General features: G+C 31.2%; 1 protein-coding gene across 1 annotated transcript in view; it reads right to left on the bottom strand.

Annotated features, from left to right (window-relative positions):
• Nucleotides 1–852: 852 nt before the first annotated feature.
• Nucleotides 853–21,345, bottom strand: part of LOC114336745 (dual specificity protein phosphatase 21-like) — a 69,237-nt gene continuing 48,744 nt past the window's right edge. Inside the window, exon 3 of the mRNA XM_050645505.1 lies at nucleotides 853–11,601. Within this exon, the coding sequence (XP_050501462.1) occupies nucleotides 11,278–11,601 (324 nt within the window). The 3' untranslated portion in view covers nucleotides 853–11,277. The remainder of the gene's footprint in view (nucleotides 11,602–21,345) is intronic.

Here is a 21,345-nt window from a genome sequence, read left to right as displayed (position 1 = left end):
TGGCGTGCATACGGATAATATGACCCGTTCAGTAATATGATCCGATTCCCCCAGTTCACCAATAATTTACACCTCATCACAAAGGTTAATGTCTCTAGCATAGTAACAAAACTTTGTTACCTTTGTTACTTTGCGTTAAGTAGCAGTACATACCTACTTTGAAAGCTGACAAAATATAATTAATGTCCGACTGGTATATTATTTGACAAATAATGACATGATTTCGAAGTCAGTTAAGTATGATATAATGCCCTAGGGCGTTAATTTGAAAATAACGCCCTAGGGCATTAAATTTAAATAACTAGTTAAATACTGTTAAGTTGACAAATAACAACCTAAGTAAAATTATGGTTACCCCAATTACGTTAGGACTATTGCTGGTAAATGTATACTTATTTGAAAACTAATTAATTCAAAATTCATTCAAATTTTTTGCATATAAACTATAATTTAGTCGGACAATAAACGTTGAAGGCACCACGGGTATTATAGATAATAACCTTGGTACCTTAATAACTATTAAACGAGGACATTATTGCAACACTATTTGGCAATTCATTCAATTTGCAGGAAGTAAACTATTAATCGATATGTTTTACTTGTACACGGTGAAATTATAAAAAATTAGGAAGTTAAGATTAATGTGAGACTACAAATTAAGGGATTAATTTTTATTTGAACATCCCGCGAAATTCCATGTAAGCTTTGCTACTTGGGTTCATACAGCTTCCACTTTTGTTTTGTTACGAATTCATTCGGTTATTTTCCTTTCCATGGATCTTTCTATTATAATAATACATTCTGGAATTTCTGTTATCGTAATGGAATAAATTATGTTAATAAAACACTAGCTATTATTTAATTTTTATTTTTATGCATTACAAATTATCGAAGTACGTAATATATTTGGTCCCTAGACTTACAGTATATATAGGGTGTCTCAAAAGTAGCGGAACGGTCGAATATTTCGCGAAATAACATCGGATCGAAAAACTGAAAAATACGTTTTTAGCAATTTTTAAAAATCTATCCAATGACATCAAATACGATCCCCCACTCCATTCACTAGAGGTGGGGTGGGGGGTAACTTTGAAATCTTAAATGGAAACTTAAGTTTTTATTTCAGATTTGGATTCCTTATGTAAAAGTAAGCAACTGTTATTTGAGACATTTTTTCGAATTAAGGATAGATGGCGCTGTAATCGGAAAAAACCATTTATCGTGATACCATAGGTAAATTATAGAAACGGTCTAATATCTCAAGAAATACACTTCCAAATGAAAAATTAAAAATTATGTATTTCATATTTTTCAAAAACCTATCGAATAACGCTAACATGACCTTCCACCTCACCCTCACGACTTGAGGTGGGGGGTAACTTTAAAATCTTAAATAGCAACCTCCATGTTTTATTGCAGATTTGAATTCGTCATGGAAAACTAAGCAACATTTATTCGAAACATTCTTTAGAATTGTTGATAGATGGCGCTAATAAATCGCATTCTTCCGATTAGGGCGCCATCTATCAACAACTCTAAAAAATGTTTCGACTAAATGTTACTTATTTTTTTATGAGAAATCCAAATCTGTAATAAAAATGGGGGTTCCTATTTAAGATTTTAAACTTACCCCCCACCCCACCTCTAGGGGGTTGGGTGGAGGATCATGTTTAATGGTATTCGATAGGATTTTGAAAAATATTAAATACATATTTTTTGGCATTTCATTTGGAAGTGTATTTTTCGAGATGTTAGACCGTTTCTATAATTTACCTATGGTGTCACGATAAATGGTTTTTTCCGATTATAGCGCCATCTATCCATAATTCGAAGAAATGTCTTGAATAAAAGTTACTCACTTTTACATAAGAAATCCAAATCTGCAATAAAAAGTGGGGCTTTCCATTTAAGATTTTAAAGTTGCCCCCCACCCCACCTCCAAGGGGAGTATGTGGGGATCGTATTTGATGTTATTGGATAGATTTTTAAAAATGATTAAAAACGTGTTTTTCAGTTTTTCGATCCGATGTTTAGTTTGCGAAATATTCGACCGTTCCGCTACTTTTGGGACAACTTGTATATATATAATTAAAATGTTTTATTACATACAACTAAAATCATGTTATAAATCAAAATAACATGGTTAATTGGCAGTTTACAAAAATAATTCAAACTAAATACACAGATAATAAAATACAATGTGCCATCCATAAAAACAGTAATAACAGAATATTGCAAAAATATTCCAAGAGACTAGAATCTCATCCAAACGAGTTAGCCAGCAACCTCTCTGATGGCCACAATGATGTACGACGCCTGAAGAGATTCAAAGTAGTGGACCTAGCAAGAAGATTCGAATAATCTGTGATAACTAAACTTTTAACTTGTTTTAATTTAATTTATGTAAAGAGGGTGATCACTGGATCTCCCTCTACAGGTCAAATTTTCAATTTTTGTCAAAGAATTTACCTATTTTTCCTAATTAAGGACAGATTGTAAATATTACAACAATAAAAAAATACACAGAGTATACATTCTAAATAAAATATTTATTAAATTTTCTAAAACCAGCTATATCTTTAATTTTCTGATTGTTTTGCTTACATATTAAAATAGTCATAAATTTCTTGTTATAATTTCTGTTTGACTTAAAAATTATCATCAATGTATGAAATATTTAAGGAAGCCTTAATGGAGACAACATTGTAGTGAATTGCGTAGTACAGATATGCTGATGCTGAAAATACCTGAGTAGTGGCTAACTTCAGAGGGGGTCATCAAAATCTAATAAACAGATTAAACCAGACCTGTGATCAGTATGAATCAAAACTTATTGTTAAGAAAACTAACCCGAGGAACTCTTGTAAAAATATAAAAGTTATTTGAAGCCACGATATTAATAGTGACCTTCGAGTTAGAATGATACATGGTTGTTTGTTTCCAGTACCTACTACTATATGGAGTAGCAGCATGGACTCTAAATATGCCATATTTATATATTTAGGAGATGTGAGTAGAATAGGGTAGGGTGAGAATTTACATTCTTAATGCCATCCAATATTTCCGGTATTTCACATATATGTCAGTCGACATGAAGCCATCACAACTCTTGTATGTGTAGGAGTGCATTTAAAAATTTTATGGTCAATTGAGAATTTTAGGCTTCAAAAGTAATTTTTTTAACATTTCATCATATGGTAATATCGTCCACGAAAGCAATTGCTGCTATTTGTGATTTAATGTAATAATCTAAGACGGTTATAGATTAAATGCCTTATTTAAGTACAACTATAGAATGCATTGTAAACTGACGACTTAATTTTTTAGACGCCAGGGTTGGTTTGCGGCAAATAAGATTAAATAGACGGGGGCAGATTGGTACAGTGTATCAAACTGCCCCTCAAGCAAAATTGTGGATTTTTCTACACGATACAGGATGATATTAGCTCTAGGTATACTTATATGCTACATTGTAGCAAAACCTCCATATCCTAATGAAGTGCCAGGGAGTACCAGAAGGCTGGCATCTTATATTAAACTTTTCTCTTTCGTTTATGAATTGCTTTATGTTGTTTTGTGAATATCACAAGTAACTTTATCAAAAAGATTAATTTTATTATTAGTTCCATGTTTCTCCCCATTGGGGCAGCTGGAGACTATTTGTTCCAAACTTCTCCACCATGGAAACACATTGGGAAAATGATGTATGTAATTTTATTTCAATTTGTTTTTCAAACTATTTAAACATTTATAACTATTTCACAAAAAATAATATCGTTAAACATACAATATTCCCATATTACCTGGACTTGCTATAGCAAACAGTACCAAAATTTAAACTCTCAATAAAAAGTGTACCAACCCTACACTAAATGTATTCCTAGACGTAGAAGAAGACTGATTAATGGTGCCTGGGAAAGCTAGATTTAACGCTCTTTCTAAGAAGTATTTAAGTGATTTTCAAGAAAAGAAATTTAAAATAAATTCATAATGAGAATAATGCGGAAACTATATTTTTGCTTAATTTTCCTATTTGTGTATTTTTCACTAATTCTAAGTATTGCGAAATGCGGAAACTATATATTTTTTTAATTTGCCTATTTGTGTACTTTTCAATAATTAAGTATTTTTGTACAATATTTTGAGAAGTGAACTTTTTAAAATATGATTGATATACCTAACTGTCTGTAAAATCGTCCATAATTATTTTTAGAAATACTTATTGGTATAATTAGCATAACAATCTATGAATATTAGTTCTCTAATTTTTTCTTTAGACGGTTTAAAAAACTATCTTCATTCATATTCATTGGTTTTTATGATATATAGAATAAAATTCTATAATATAAAGAATAGGATATTTAAATATTTTTATAAATTAACACAGATTACAATATGTCTAAAACTATACTATCTAATCAGGTACAAAATTTATTATACGTATTATTATATGTATAAAAAACAGCATGTAAACTAAATGTTCTATTAGTTTTATTTTTAATTACATTTTATACTTATAATAAAATTCCTCAAGATATATGTCTAATTTAACAGTATAATATTTTGAATACATTTATCCCTGAAACAGTAAATAAAGCAAGGGCGGATCCATAGAAGAGGGGAAGCTATTCCTCCACCAAGATTGATTTACCAATTTAATTTTCACCTTGTCAAAAGCAAACCCTTTCAGGTGCTGGATTCCCCAGCTGGTCCTTCGGAAGCAAGGAGTACGTCAAAAGCTGTGTACGGTTGTGTAAAAGAAAAGAAAACTTCCATCGAACCAGCAAACTTCGCGAACACTTTATTTTTACAGTGTTCTTTCTATATTTTAGCTTCAATATGATTGATAGGCCAGGAACCGAAGCTTTCCACCTCGGAATTTTTACAGAATAGATCGATTTGCTTGAAAATTTGAGAATAAGTAGTGGATAGTCCAAGGATCAAAATCTATATGATGCCGAAAGGCGCTTTTACCATGGGGGTGGTTGCCACCCCATCTCGGGGGTGGAAATTTCATATTATATTTTGACAGCAAAAGTTGATAAAAACATTCATTATAAGCAAATAATGTTCTATACATTTTTTTTAATTAATTGTTTTCGATTTATTCACTATCGAAAGTGTTAGTTTTATATCGACAAAATCAATGTTTTTCGATATACTCATTTACGATTCACTCAATTTTTGCCGTAGAAAAAATTTTTTCAAATCAAGTTCTTGGGAATTAAATAACCTACAATTTTATTTCGAAACATTTTTTCGTATCTCTGATGCTAATCCTTCTATTCTGAAGGAAATGGCATTTTTACTAAACCACAAAAATTATTTATTCGCTTTTAACTCCAGTTTCTTAAAAACTAATCTTTCTAAGCCAGAGTCAAACTTCTAGAACCTATTAATAATATATAAATTAATAAGAATGAATAATTCCAATGACTAAAACCGCCACTAACGTACATTATTATGCTTCCAATTGGATTCCCCCTTTATGTTTTTCAAAAAAATATATTTATTTTTCAACCGTAACTTTTTTATTTTTTACTTTAGAAAGTTTAGTAAAAAATAATTTTGTAGGTTTTTACAAGATCTATAAGCCTGTTAATAATAAATCTTTTTAAAATTCTCAGTCGCAAAAAGAGGTGACTTTGAAAGGGTTGGTAAAGGTGGCTTTTGCATGTTATTACAAGTTTTAATTATCAATAGCTCACTCACTAAATTTTTGCCGTAGAAAATATTTTTGCAAACCAGGTTCTTGTGAACTAAATGAGCTACAATTTCATATTTAATAATTTTTTCGTATCTCTGATGCTAATCTCGCTATTCTAAAGAAAACGCCATTTTTTCCAAACTACAAAAATTCATTATTCGCTTTTAACTCCATTTTTTTAAACTAATCATTCTAAGCCTGTCAAACTTCTAGAACCTATTAATAATACATAAATAAAAAAGACCAAATAAGGTCAATGACTAATTTTAATTAGGGTGGTTATTAGGGGTTGCATCCGAACTCTTTTTCGCTGAAAAATAGAAGATAATGAAGATATTCTTTTCATTATAAGTCACTTAATTTTTGAGCTAGAGATTTTTTTTTATTTTTGTAGATAGATATTTTTAAATACTTTAAATTAGTTAGAACAAGTTGTCCTCGAAAAATGCATAGTTTTCCCGTCTTTTGACTTCGAAACTACAATATTTAGCATTTGACGAAGAAGAGCCAACATATAATAAAGTATAGCTCGATTACTATTGGTCTTAAAGAAAATTTACAAAAACGGTTTTATTTACTTTTTCAAAAGGTACATTTTTGTTAAGTAAAGTTGTTTTGATAAAACGAAAACTTTTGGAGTTATTAGCAGAAAACTTAATAAAAACATTGATTTTTTCGATACAAAACTAACACTTTTGATAGCGAATAAATTGAAAACTATCAATTTTATCAAAAAAAAATGTATAGAACGTTTTTTGCTTAGAATAAACGTTTTTACCAACTTTTGTGATTAAATTATAATAAAAAATGTTCACCCCCGAGATGAGGTGACAACCACCCCCATGGTAAAAGCGCCTTTCAGCATGAAATATATTTTGATCCTTGGATTATCCACTACTTATTCTCAAATTTTCAAGCAAATCGATCCATTCTGTAAAAATTGCGAGGTTTTGTCCTTTTTTAAGCTTCATTACTTGGACTATGAGGAGAAAGCCAAAAGTCACTCGAGACATTTGAGTAAAGTTGCTGAAGTTTTCGTGCCCAATAGTTGGTAATATTTGATTATTCCTTTCTCTGTACCTCTATCACCATCACTTTTCTATTATTTCTTTTTTGTGGTTTCCTGTATATAAATGTTGGAAAAACTGGCAACTAGAAGTTTTCGGTTTCAGTTCACCATAGCTTAATAGTGCAGACTGGATTTCGTGTTCGGATTTGGGACACCTACCTCCAGCTATGACCCTGCTGGGTGTGGCCGTGCGGGAGAATGCCTTCCTCTCCTTTGGGATGACATGCTGATTGAGGCGAAGGCTCAAGTGTGTACGCGGCTTTAGTTTAAATACAAAATTACAATTATTGAAAAATGTAGAAGCACAAACCCCAGATTAGCATCAGTACATGAAATCAAAATAAAAAATGTGATCATTACTGAGATTCATCTCCTGTTTGATTCCTGTTTTGGCAAATGCCTTACAAGGATTATTAGTACATTATTTGACGGTTTTTGCTTCAAATTTTAGAGAACCGTTTGGATTGATATAAAATTTGGCATACGCATAGCCAACATGTCAAAGAAAAAAAGTGATATTGTGAAGATGTGTGCTTTTGCCCTGGGGGTGAGTTTCACCCCTTCTCGGGGGTGAAAAACATACGTTCAAAATAAGTCCAAAATTCGATAAAATTCCTAATTCTAAGCAACTTTTATTCCATTAAGTTTTTTCACTAAGTCAATACTTTTCGAGTTATTTGCGGGTGAATATGTTCATTTTTCAGCAAAACAAACACAATAATTCAAAAAGTAAGTATTTTATCGAAAAAACTATTGTTAGCAAAAGTATAGCTTGTAAAAAAGTGAAAAAAATGGTGTATACATGAAGTCTCCAGACCTAGTAGAAGCAGAGTTATAGCTAAAAAAATAGGTTCATATTCGCCAAACTTCAAATAAATATATTTCAACGTGAAATAACCAAAAAATTAAGCACTTTTTGGAAAAAACTCATTACAACTTTTTCAAAAAGTCTAAAAAGCTTTATGTCTATTTTTATAAAAAATATTCTAGCATCAAATGTGAGCAAGTTACGCTCAAAATACAGTTGGTCAGTTTTGATTTGGCATAAAAAAATCGGGAAAATCACCCCCTAATTAAAAACTTAAATAGAATTAATCCTTACCGCTTCACATGTTGCTTTATTTATGTTATGTCTATATGGTCTGCAAGTTTCATCGATTCAACGTGCTTATTTTGAAAAAAAAATGGTTTTAAAATAAAATTTTTAAAAATTTTTATTTTGAAAAAATGCTCTTTTTTAAAATCTTAAAAATTATTAGTAATACCAAAAATCTCAAAAAGTAATAAAATGTACGTTTTGCTTTTCTGAATATTTTGGACTTTTTGTTTTCCTGTTAGACAAAAATCGGTTATGCTATGGCTGTTCATAATTTGCATACACTCGGGATTAGTGACTCGTTCAAGTCATTTAACTTAAGCCTTTTCAAAAATAAGCACTTTGAACCGCTGAGACTTACAGATCGTATAAAGAATAAATAAGCAAAGTAACCTGTGAAACGGTTACGATTAATTTTATTTGATATGCAAATTAGGGGGTGCTTTTCGGGATTCTTTTTACCAAAAAATAAAAGGCAAAAACAATATTTTGAGCATGACTCACTTACTTTTAACGTTAGAGGTTTTTTTCTAAAAACAAATATAAACCTTTTTTAAACACGTTAAAAAAGTTGAAATGAGTGTTCCCCGAGAAGTGTTCAGTTTTTTGGTAATTTCTCGATGAAATATTCGATTTGGAATTTGACGAATAAGAACCTACAATTTCATTAGCTACAACTTTGCTTGTACTGGGTCTACAGACTTAGTATATGCACCATTTTTTTCATTTTTTTATAAACTATATTTTTATTAAGAATTTTTTTTTTCGACAAAATACTTACTTTTTGAGTTATTTGCGAAAAACCGTCTAAAAACGTGGTTATTTTGGTTAAAAATTAACAAATTCACTCGCAAATAACTCGAAAAGTATTGACTTGGTGAAAAAACTCTATAGAACAAAAGTTGCTTAGAATTAGTCAGTTTATCGAATGCCGAATATATTTTGGACACATATTTTTTCACCCCCGAGAAGGGGTGAAAATCACCCCCAGGGCAAAAGCACCCATCAGCACAATATCACTTTTTTCTTTGACTTATTAGCTATGTGTATGCCAAATTGCATGTCAATCCAAGCGGTTCTTTAAAATTTAGAGGTTTTGCAATATTTTACCATTAAAGAACGTACTATGTGTCATTATTCACATTAGTTGTGATTATGATTATGTTTCTCCGTCACTGAAAAAAAAAATAATATGAAAATTACTAGAAAGTGCTGATGATAAAAAGATCGAACTAGTGATAAAATTTTCCGAATTATTTTTCGAGAAAATGCATCCATAACAAAAATGAGTCAATACATTATAATTTTCATACGATTAATTAAATTATATAATTAATAGAACATTTAGGAGTAAACTATTATATCTAATAAGTTACATCTAATAATATCTTAAAAAATTATTACAAAAGCTAAGACCAGGGGTTATCAAACTTTTAACAACACCATTTATAATGTGCGTTCGCAGAGTGGTTAGGGACTAGTTCCTGACAACTCCTAACCTGAACTAATATAAATAATACGGTTAATAGATAAATATACAAGGTATATTTACTAATAATTATTATATTATGTAGGGCCGGCGTAGCTAAGCGGTAGTGTGCTTGGCTCGCGTGCCGGTGGTATGGAGTTCAAATCCGACCGCGCGCCGGCAAGAACAACTAGACATTTTTAAAATGTTTATAGGATCCCAGGTCGACTCAGGCCTAAATAAAAAATGAGTACCTTGGGTAAAACCAGGGGTAATAATAGGCGGTTGAAGCTTAGCACTGGCCCTGTTACCTTCTTTGTATACCGTAGGCCCTAGATATAGCAGACTTCCCTGCTATACTCCCAAAGTCACGTGAGCGGTATAAAACGGGAGACTATTATTATTATATTATAATATATTATAATTAATTATTAATATAAATTAATAGTAAATAAACGGTATTATTTATATTAGGTCAAGTTAGGAATTGTCAGGCACTAATCCCTGACCACTCTGCGAACGCACTTAATATACAGGGTGTAACAAAAATACAGGTCATAAATTAAATCACATATTCTGGGAACAAAAATAGTTCGAATAAACCTAACTTACCTTAGTACTAATATGCACATTAAAAAAGTTACAGCCCTTTGAAGTTACAAAATAAAAATGGATTTTTTCAAATATATCGAAAACTATTAGAGATTTTTTAACGAAAATGGGCATGGGGCAATCTTATGGCAGGAACATCTTAAAAAAAATTATAGTGAAATTTGTGCACCCCATAAAAATTTTATGGGGGTTTTGTTCCCTTAAACCCCCCAAACTTTTGTGTACGTTCCAATTAAATTATTATTGTGGTACCATTAGTTAAATTCAATATTTTTAAAACTTTTTTGGCTCTTAATATTTTTTCGATCAGGCAGTTTTTATCGAGTTGCGGCTTCTTTTTTAATATGTTTACATAAAAATTTTTGGGGGTTTTGTTCCTTTAAACCCCCCAAATGTTTGTGTACGTTCCAATTAAACTATTATTGCGATACCATTAGCTAAACACAGTGTTTTTAACACTTTTTTGCCTCTTTGTATTTTTACGATAAGGCACGTTTATCGAGATGTGGCTTCTTTTTTAATATGGTTCAAAATATACCTAAAAATGTAAATCATAAATAAATTTTCATATTATTACTAATACCATAATCGTACTTAACCATATACAAATATGTGGTGGATTTGACAAATATTCAAAATATCTCGATAAAAACTCGACTTTTCGAAAAAGTACTAAGAGGCAAAAAAGTGTTTTTAAAACATTGTGTTTAACTAATGGTACTACAATAATAATTAAATTGGAACGTACACAAAAGTTTGGGGGGGTTTAAAGGAACAAAACCCCCATAAAACTTTTATGGGGTGTCTAAAATTCACTATAATTTTTTTTAAATACTACTGCCATAAAAATGCCACATGTCCATTTTCAGTAAAATATCTTAAAGAGTTTTCGATATATTGGAAAAAATCAATTTTTATTTTGTAACTTCAAAGGGCTGTAACTTTTTTTATGTGCATATTTGTACTAAGGTAAGTTAGGTTCAATCGAACTATTTTTGGTCCCAGAATATGTGATTAAATTTATGACCTGTATTTTTGGTACACCCTCTTTAATATGCACTTTGTTGCTCGTATTAATAAAGAATACGAAATTAACTACATCTTGATGAAATTGCATAATTGAAAAATTTATATAATTCCGATATAATTATATGGGCTATTACGATTATACTGACTACAATTTAAACAAAAACGAATATATCTATGAAATATGTTTTTTCTTCAATTACAACATAAAACCTATTATACTGGTCTGTTATTTTTATATTCTGTACCTATATATACATATTTTTCAGTCGAATTCCTCATAGTCAATACGATATACCTCAGTACCTTCCATTTTTTATCTTTTTAGAATAACTAGTAATGGGCCTATAATCAGCATCATACACATCAGGTATCTCCATTTGAACAAACTCATTGAACACCATCTGGACAGTATTACAACCGAACAGTTGCTTCTCGTACTCTATGAGCTGCTTGAAGAAACCGCAGTTGGGTTTGATTCTGGGCCTTCGAAGTTTTACGTAATTGTAGGATTCTAGTAAAGACAGTTTGTGGTATTTCATAAGGTATGCTATGCAGATACTGGCTGAACGACTGACTCCTGCTACGCAGTAAACCATCGTCTTGCCTCCCAAATTTGATACCTAAAAAGAAGATAAAAAATATATAGAAATATATAGAAAAAAACACTTATAAATATATAAAAGAATATTTATTAGCTAAGTCAATTAAGAGAACTGCTAAGCCAAGAGTATACAATTAAGGAATACAATTTTTCGATTCCTCACGTCATCAGTTCATCGTGTGTTTATCGTCTGTTTGCAAAGTCAGTTTGCAATCCTGCAACCATTGCTTGGGCCACTCTGTATATGAAGATACTTAAATAAGGGATAACTTTAACATGATAAAAGAGTTTTGGTAAAATTGTGGATTGTGGGTTAGAGTTAGGCCACTGTTGCTCTGAGTGCCTCGATTTCAAGGTGCAATTAAAATTACACAAATTACACGTTTATTGGCACTTGGCACCTCTGTAAATGAAGTGACTACTTGACAGAAATACTTCACATTTATTATAATTATTTCGTTAGCAATCTTGCACGGTTGATGCCAGAATGTGTACCACGCTCAAAATAATTTAATAATTGTTTAGTGGTTAATTATTTAACACGAAAGACAACTAATTGGTCAATCCTACAGGCACAAATATAGTAGGGGAGGCAGGTATGCTAAATTTGCAGTTACTCGAGCGTTAGGGGGATCTATTTGGTTGTGAAAATTAGGTCCTAAAACCAAAATATTAAGTTTTCCATTTTCGTGGGGACTTTTCATTTCTTAATTTAATTTTCCATTTCCAACATTCGTTTTTCCGATCAAAACGCCATCTATCCATAATTCGAAAAATTGTCTCAAATAAAAATTACTTATTTTTACGTAAGGAATCCAACAATAAAAAATTAGGATTCCCACCCCACCTCCATGGGTGGTCGTGTTTGACGGCATTTGATAGATTTTAAAAAAATATGGCTTGAAAACTCATATGTAAATTATTGTTTTTGAGATTTCCAGGGGTCTATACCGAAGTATTCAATTTCCCGATTCTGATTTCGGAGTTTTCGATTTCCGATTTTCTGATTTTGTGAATTTTAAATCGGTTATAACTTAAAACCATCAACTTTTGAGGGAAATGACACGAGATATTTTTTATTTATTATGACCCGAAGAAACCTAAAAATGTTTTCTGGAACAAAAAAATTGTTTTTGGCATTTGTTAAAAAATTGTTGAAACAATTTCTGCCCAAAAATTTCGCCCGGTAATCTTGAGATTTATTTAAAAGGGACAATTTTAGAAAAGAATCCACAAAGAAACTAAGACAAAAAATTTTTATACATGACGGCCTCACAACATTGACTAGGTAGATTTACGTTATTTTCTGAGAGGTAGTTTTTGTTTATTTTTCTGCGGTTAGAGAGCAATAAAAAAGAGTAATAAAAAATTTATCTATCCATTAATCAAGTAAAACATAAATAATTATATTGTTCTATTTATTTACGATAGTTATTTAAAAAATTCAGAATATTGATTACTCTGGTATTTACGTGAAAAACCCATCTGTATTTAAAAATATTCAGACAGTACGATATTATGTAGTATTTTAATAGCTTCATAATGATTTTAAAACCTATTAAAATAAATATATACACAAGCTTCGCTACTTCATTGTAACATGTCATGTCAAAATATTTTACTTCATAACAAAGGTCAATATTTTGATTTATGTTTATTAATATTTTTACTAGCAGCAAAATTAGATTAGTTTTAAAAAAGCATAATATGTTTATTTTTTAGTTTATTCCGTGTAGATATACAGATTTAAGCTAACTTACTTTAGTACGAAAGTTGATAATAACCGAAATACAGGGTGTCAAAATTAAACTTTTATTTTATTTATTGTTGAATATTTCCTGACAGGCATGGGACAACAACACGAAATTTGGTAAATGGTCCTGGTATTTTACAGTCTACTAAATTATGTTAAACAAACGTTTCTGGCTACTACCAGAGGCGTACGACGGGGGAACATGAAAGGTTGACCCCTCCCAAATTCTACGCCACTGGCGGAATTGCTATTTTAGTGCAATTTTTTTATTCTCCATAACTTTATATGTGAAAACCATACTCTTCACTCGTAACGATAAAGCCATTAGTTTTCGAGATATTTGAAGCTAAAAACGAAGGAGCATAATACATTAATCAAAATAAGTGTGCTTTTTCATTTTCAATTTCAAATATCTCGAAAACTAATGACTTTATCGTTACGAATGGAGAGTATATTATTTGCATAAAAAGTATTGGAGAAAAATTATGCTAAAATAGCAGTTTCGTCGGTGGCGTAGAATTTGGGAAGGGTCAACCATCCACTTTCCCCTGTCGTACGCCTCTGTTATTAACCACAAACGATTATTTAACATAATTTAGTAGGGTGTAAAGTACCTAAATTTTCTGCCAAGTACCATAAGGATATGTCAAATAGTTTTATAGTACCGGGCACACAGATTTCTTAAAGTTTTAAATAAAGAATAAATTATTTAAAAAATAGAATACTTTAAAATAATTTGATATATCCGTGTGATACTGGGCAGAAAGTGTAGACACTGTACACAGTGTACACCCTACTAAATTATGTTAAATAATCGTTTCTGGCTACTACCAGAGACGTACGACAGCGGAAAGTGAATGGTTGACCCTTCCCAAATTCTACGCCACTAATGAAACTGCTATTTTAGCATAATTTTTAGATTCTCCAATACTTTCTATGCAAATAATATACTTTTCATTACTTTTCGAGTTTCATTAAAGTCATTAGTTTTCGAGATATTTGAAGTTAAAAATGAAAGGCACACTTATTTTGATTAATGTATTATACTCTTTCGTTTTTAGCTTCAAATATCTCGAAAACTAATGGCTTTATCGTTACGAATGAAGAGTATGTTTTTTACATAAAAAGTATTGGAGAATCAAATAAATGCACTAAAATAGCAATTCCGCCAGTGGCGTAGAATTTGGGAAGGGTCAACCATTCACGTTCCCCCGTCGTACGCCTCTGGTAGTATCCAGAAACGTTTGTTTAACTTAATTTAGTAGATTGCACAATACCAGCACCACTTACCAAATTTCGTGTTGTTGTCCCATGCCTTTCAGGAAATATTCAAAAATAAATAAAATAAAATTTTAAATTTGACACCCTGTATTTCGGTTATTATCAACTTTTGTACTAAGGTCGGTTAGCTTAAATCGATCTATTTTAAGCTCAGGAATCTAAGATTAAGTTCTATCCCATTCTTTACCAAACACCCTGGTAATAAAAAATTGAACATAGTTTTTATAACAGTTATTATAAAAATAAAGGTCTTAGAATTTTTTCATTTTATTTTTGAAACCTTTTTTTTGCTTTTTGCACAATTTTAAGGATCTACGAATCTACGTGTAGGCGGCCTTAAAAATAATAATCAAGTTGTAGGTATTTTTATTGTGACAGCGCTTTGTCATATAAGCTTCAAATTGCCACTCATTTCAATTTTTTTTTTCAAAAAATGGAAATGAGTAGTGAAATTGACACCGTGACTGTACATGAGATTAATGAGGCTGCTAAAATGGCTACTTAGGAATTATTACCGCTAAAGCAATAGAGAGGAATGAATTGGTCTACCATTATTTAGTTCAGAAATGGAGCAATGGGAAAAAGTAAATAATAAAAAATTTATGTTTATTGAAGGATTCGGATTCTTGCATATTTAATGAAAAAATATAAAACGAAAATCCCAATATGGAAATCCCAAAGCTATTGCTTTCCAAAAGAAAAGTTGGTTACAAACCAAAAAAATCAAAAATATTGATTAAAGAAGAAATACATAGATAACTTCTTATTAGTAGTTGGTGATGTTATCGTAGTGTCCCAAAGAAAAGTTTTGTAAAATAAGTGGAAATGATATGGCAGATAAGATAACCATGTTAGTAATTAAACTTTTCAATTCAATAAAAAATTCAATAAAATGTTTACTTTTGCGCACGCGTTTTAGTTTAGAAAGTTTCACTTTTCCGCACGCGTTTTACTTTTCCGCACGCGTGTAGATATTTTAATATGGCCTTAAAATAATTATAATACTATTTATTAACTATTATAAACTAATATTTAGATATTGTTTACTATTTTATTTCAAATGTATCTTATTGTGTTTCTGTTTTAATGAAATTAACGCGACAATTCGATGAAATAAAATTATTTTGACATAATCTTCGAAAGTCAAATCGGTAGACAATAACAGTTGTTTTGAATCATCGTCATGGAAACCAAGATCGTCGTCATGCTAACTAATTATATTGAAAGTTTGGTTTTGACAACTTTGTCAAAGAATTAATTTGTGTATGTATTTTCATATTAATTAAATTAATTAATTAGGATTTGGTTATTTTTAAAGACTCATAGAAAAAATATTGTTCCTAACTCTTGCAGAAAGTCTCTTTTCCGCACTAGACTGCTTGCCGAACTCCCAAAAATAACTATATCGTTACTGGAGAAAATAGTATCAGTAATAATAAAGTCAAATGAGTCAGGAACTAAAATTCGAATTATTGATCTTCTGACCATTTTAAGATGGAAAATAAAGCTCAACCGAGTGGTGAAATACTCGACAAGGGAATCTCTAATTGCAGTCACGACCACGACCTGTCGCTCACCGTGATAATAATCTTTAGCAAGCTAGTTCCTTTTTACCCACAAAAGTGAATAAAAATATATACTAAAAGTAAAGATGATTCAGATTTAATTACAGTACGGAGCCTCCACTATTAGTCCAGAGAAATAAGGTTTTTGTCGGGACACTTGAGCAGCCAAGTTGCAAATGGGTTTCTTGGGTACTATATACCTAATACATTATAAATATGGGCCATTCAACGAACATACGCGTGTTTTGGATTACTTCGACAACGAATATTTTACTGTGCAACATAAGAAGTAAGAAAGTAAATGGGGCTAATAATTATTCCAATAAACAACAATGTAATTTGCAATTTACTTTCGTTCTTCTTATTTTGCCCAGTAAAATATTCGTTGTCGAAGTAATCCAAAACAGGCGTATGTTCGTGGAATAGGGATTACAAAAATGCCCGTCACAGTTCGGACGAGAATTTTAGTTATTAACAAATAAAGGTCAAAAATAGCAGTTTTTTCGTTTAAATCGCTACAGGTAAAAATAGGGTAATTAATATCTTATTTAGAGTATTATTCTTTTAGTAGATGAGCAAAGGTGTAAAATGTCAGTTTTTGAATTTTGTTCCGATCATTTGTTGCTTGGCTAATTACAAAAAAGACTAAAATTTCGAAAATAAAAAATGTGCTATAACTTTTGCGAAAATGAACTTAAGACTTTGATGTTGCACGAAAAGTTGAGTCAACTAGTACATATAGTGCCCTAAAAATTTCAAGATTATTCGGCGATTAGTTTAAATTGTATTCAATTTGTTTATACCAAAGAGCTCTTTTTTTGCAATGTTATTGTTCAGAAAATAATAACGATACAGCAATTCTGTGGAAACCTCTTGAAATAAGAATACCTATATTTTCAAAATGTTTAAAAAAATCAATAAAAGTCATTTTTATCATTTCGAAAACATTTTACTGAAGTAAAACTTTTTGCGTAGGTTAATTACGGTCAAAGTTAGCCATTTTTATTATTTAATCTACAGTTACTTCTGTGTACATAAAATTCTCCTGTAACAGTGATAGTTACCATACCCCTCCGAAACGGTTTGACCGATTTTTATGAAATTTTACACATATATGCTGTAGGACTAAGAATAGGTTTTAACCTATTTTTGATACCCATAAGTTGTAAGGGGGGTTGCCCCCTGAGATTTTTTTTTTTATTTTTTTGACAAAATTGTCTATCTTAATTTTGTATTATGTAGCATTAAAAAATACATACAACCCTTAATTTTCACTCTTCTATCCTCAACCACTATTTTTTAATAGCCATCTATATATTTACATGTATAAAATTCTCCTGTCGCAGTGTTAGTTGCTTTACTCCTCCGAGACTGCTTGACCGATTTTTATGAAATTAGATATGTATATTCGGTAGGTCTTAGAATCAATCGTAATCGATTTTTCATATCCCTCCAGTGATAAGGGGGGTTCCCCCTAACATTTTGTAATGATTGGTAGGGGTATGTATAAATAACGTACTCTAAATGACTACGAATACATGCAAATTAAAACATTTATGATCACAATCCATCAACAACCTCCGGAGATATTAATCGCAGCATATGTTTGAAGAATCAATTTAATTTTTTTGAGTGTACGGATTTTAATATTTCCCCTCCACCGACCACGAATCGATTTCGTGAGGACGTCATTTTTAAAGCTTTATTAACCACTCTGTTGAAGTTCAAAGTTTACTCGAACTTGTACACATAAACTATATACCTTTAACTTCAAAATGGCTCTAGCTAGGTTGCTTAATGGTTATAAACAAAGTAGCTCTGAATTAACTAAAAAAAAAGTGGATAACTTTGACCGTAATTAACCTAGGCCAAAAGTTTTTTTTTAAATTCGTGTAAAAATACCAGCTTTTTAAATCTCAAAGTAGTTTTAGTCTATAGGCAATATTAACAAAGTTATTCAAATTGTTTATAAGCCAAGAATGATTCTTCTTTAGTAAAGTGTTTTCGGTATGATTAAAATGACTTTTTATTGATTTTTTTTAAATACGTTGAAAATATAACTATTTTTCTTTTATGCGGTTTCCACAGAATTGATACATCATTATAATTTTCTGAACAATAACATTGCAAAAAAGCTCTTTGAGATAAACAAATTGAATAAAATTTAAACTAACTGAGAAATCGTCTTAAAATTTTTTGTGCATTATAATATGGACTTTTTTACTCAACTTTTCATAAAATTTGAAAGTCTTAAGGTCATTTTCGGAAAAGTTATAGCAATTTTTTTATTTTCGAAAATTTAGTTTTATTTTGAAATTTCCAAAGCAACAAATAATCGGACCAAAATTCAAAAACTGCCATTTTAAACCTTTGCTCATCTACTAAAAGAAGTATACTATAAATAAGATATTTAATTACCATATTTTTACCTGTGGCGATTTAAATGAAAAAACTGCCATTTTTGACACTTATTTGTTAATAACTAAAATTCTCGTCCGAACTGTGACGGGCATTTTTGTATTATATAGTACGCAAAAAACTCATTTGCAACTTGGCTGCTCAAGTGTTCCGAACATGGTATATTTTTGCCTTATTTCTTATTTCCCTGGTGTATATGTGCTTATACGTAGGAAAGGGAGCACGTTTGGCACTCCGCGTTGTTGTTAAATTAATAAATATTTACGTTGTGATAAAATCGGTCGAACCAGCTTGTTCCTTAGAGTATTAAGGTACATCACCAGTGTTGGCGGTAGATATTTTAGTGGGTTGGTTAATTCACACAATGATAAAAATTACAATTGTGGTCGTTAGACAACAAAATTACCACCTCACTGACCAAACCAGCCGTTGCCAAGTTAGAAGGATCTGTTTCAAGCTTCTAATGTTCTTTGAACTATGGTTATTTACCGATAAACGACCGGGCAGTCCACGGCACTCCATGCTGACCATAACTGGCAATAAATAGGGGTTTGGTCTTTGTTCAAGGATCGTAAATCACAAAAACACTGTTTCACATTGCATAGAATCCCGTCTTTAGTTTTTATATTTTTCTATTACGTAGGTATTTTCTATTTAGAAAGGCGTGCCAAGGTACGTCCTCTTGGATCCCAGTTTACCACTATCCAAAAGTGATTGTACGGGATTTATAGGATTCCAAACTTCCTACTCATCACGTAAAATATGACTTTCAGAACTTGTTACGCAAATTACTAAGCTGCAAATATCGTAGCATAAAGCTTATCTAATCCGAAATTAACATTTCCTTGAAATACGTGTTATGGCTAGTACGCCACTGTGTGTGTTTTTATTTCAATATCTAGAATACAACATAGGAGCTGATAAACATCCACGCTGATAATTTCGAGTTGTCAATGATATGTTCCAGGACTAAATATGAAAGGTTTTAAGAAATGTTTTAAGAAAAAGTTTGTATTCATTAATTCAGTATCGTTTTGTAGGTACCCTAAGTTGTTAACATCTCAATAAACTTGTGCATTTCCTTCAGCAGTTTCGTTACTTAATTCTCCAACGAACACACATCACTTTATACAGAATAAAGTAGCGCAGTCAGTAGAATTCCCAATTAGAAAAAGTAAAGCCTTTTTTTAATCGATTTTGATCATTAATTGGGAAATTAGAGAATTAGTGACTTAGTATTTGGGTTCCGAGTGTAACGCCACGATGAAGAAAAACTGAAGGAACCCGTAAGCAACTTTAAAGAATTCCAAGTGTAAGGCCACTTATTGTGTAAAGCCACAAAGTAATTCGGAAGTTCTGGGGAGACGCAACCAGCAACTTCGTGAAATCTTCTCTCAACAAGCTTCAGTGAAAAGCCACTCGACCCTGGAAACGGTGAAGCATTTCCACAGAAGAAGCAACAACATCCCGGCTACCATACCGACTACATACAGTTTTGAATTTCGACCAGTTCCAGTATGAGGCCACTTGATCTGGAAGGTACAACATGCTCACACCCGTTCTCTACCCGTTCCAGTGTAAAGCCACTTGATCTGGGAAAGTGCAACGTTCTCCGAATTTTTTCATGCCAGAGGGCAACTTTAACATCTATTTTATAGGGAACGTCATCGTGAATAATGTTTGTGAGGCTATATTAAACTAACTATTATATAAATAATCATCAATATTTCAATATTCATTTCAGTACTGTTTATTTTGCCTCATACTGTAGCTTAGCATTTACTTACGGCATCTAAAACAATGATCTATACATTACTTTATACCTTGGCAACGATTCGGCAATTAGACATGGTATCATATTATTATATTTATGAGTTGAATTCTTTTGGAGAATACGACTGTGAATAAAACCATCTGTTGTCTATTAAGTGCTGTCCAGTTTGAAAACAATATATTAGAAAAAAATAATACTAAGAAACTTTAAATGATACGGAACGGTGAGATATTTGAATGCCAGTGGTGTAGGTACTTCAAACTTTTTGGAATTGAGACAATTATTATTTAGGTTACGCTGAACTTTTCGTGAATTTAAAATCTATATAAATTCTTGATGATTCTGGACGTAAAATTCTTAACGATTCAAAAAATCAGTATTGTATCAGGAACGTGTCATTCTGTATATTTTTGATTTTGTACTACCTATTTACTTGAAAGTAGATTAATACTAGATTACTATTTATCTCAATGTCTTTAGCATCGTCTGGTCTTTGTCCTATTTGATTTAATTTATTGCGGTAGCTACGATGTTCCGTTTGTGCTTTAGTTTGTGATAAATTCGCATGGATTCACGTTCAGGCCCGTTTTATGAAATTAAGATAAAAACAATTATTTATTGTTACTTATTTTTGCAATACACTTCTTTAGTTGCTTGTAAAAGTTCATTCAGCATTACTTAGGCTTTATATAGGTCATCGGACAATATTGTCGGCAAATCGAAGGTTCTTAAGCGTTTTTACGTCGAAATTTATTCCCATCTTGTACCAGTTCAGTTTTTTAAAAGCATACTCCAGAACTGTTGGGAATGCTTGGGTGACATCATGTTTCCTTTTCTAATACCTCTCGGCAAATGTAACTCGTTAGTTTTTTCATTGAGTTGCACACTTGTTGTTAATTTTTTATAGATGTTATGGATTAACAGGCTGTAGCTTTAATTCATACGTTGCTAAGATAGAGCCCTGTTTATTCC

This window comes from Diabrotica virgifera, chromosome 3 (assembly GCF_917563875.1).
Source record: "Diabrotica virgifera virgifera chromosome 3, PGI_DIABVI_V3a".
Taxonomy (NCBI): domain Eukaryota; kingdom Metazoa; phylum Arthropoda; class Insecta; order Coleoptera; family Chrysomelidae; genus Diabrotica; species Diabrotica virgifera.
The sequence above is the reverse complement of the archived record's forward strand: the minus strand, read 5'-3'. Positions and strand labels throughout refer to the sequence as shown.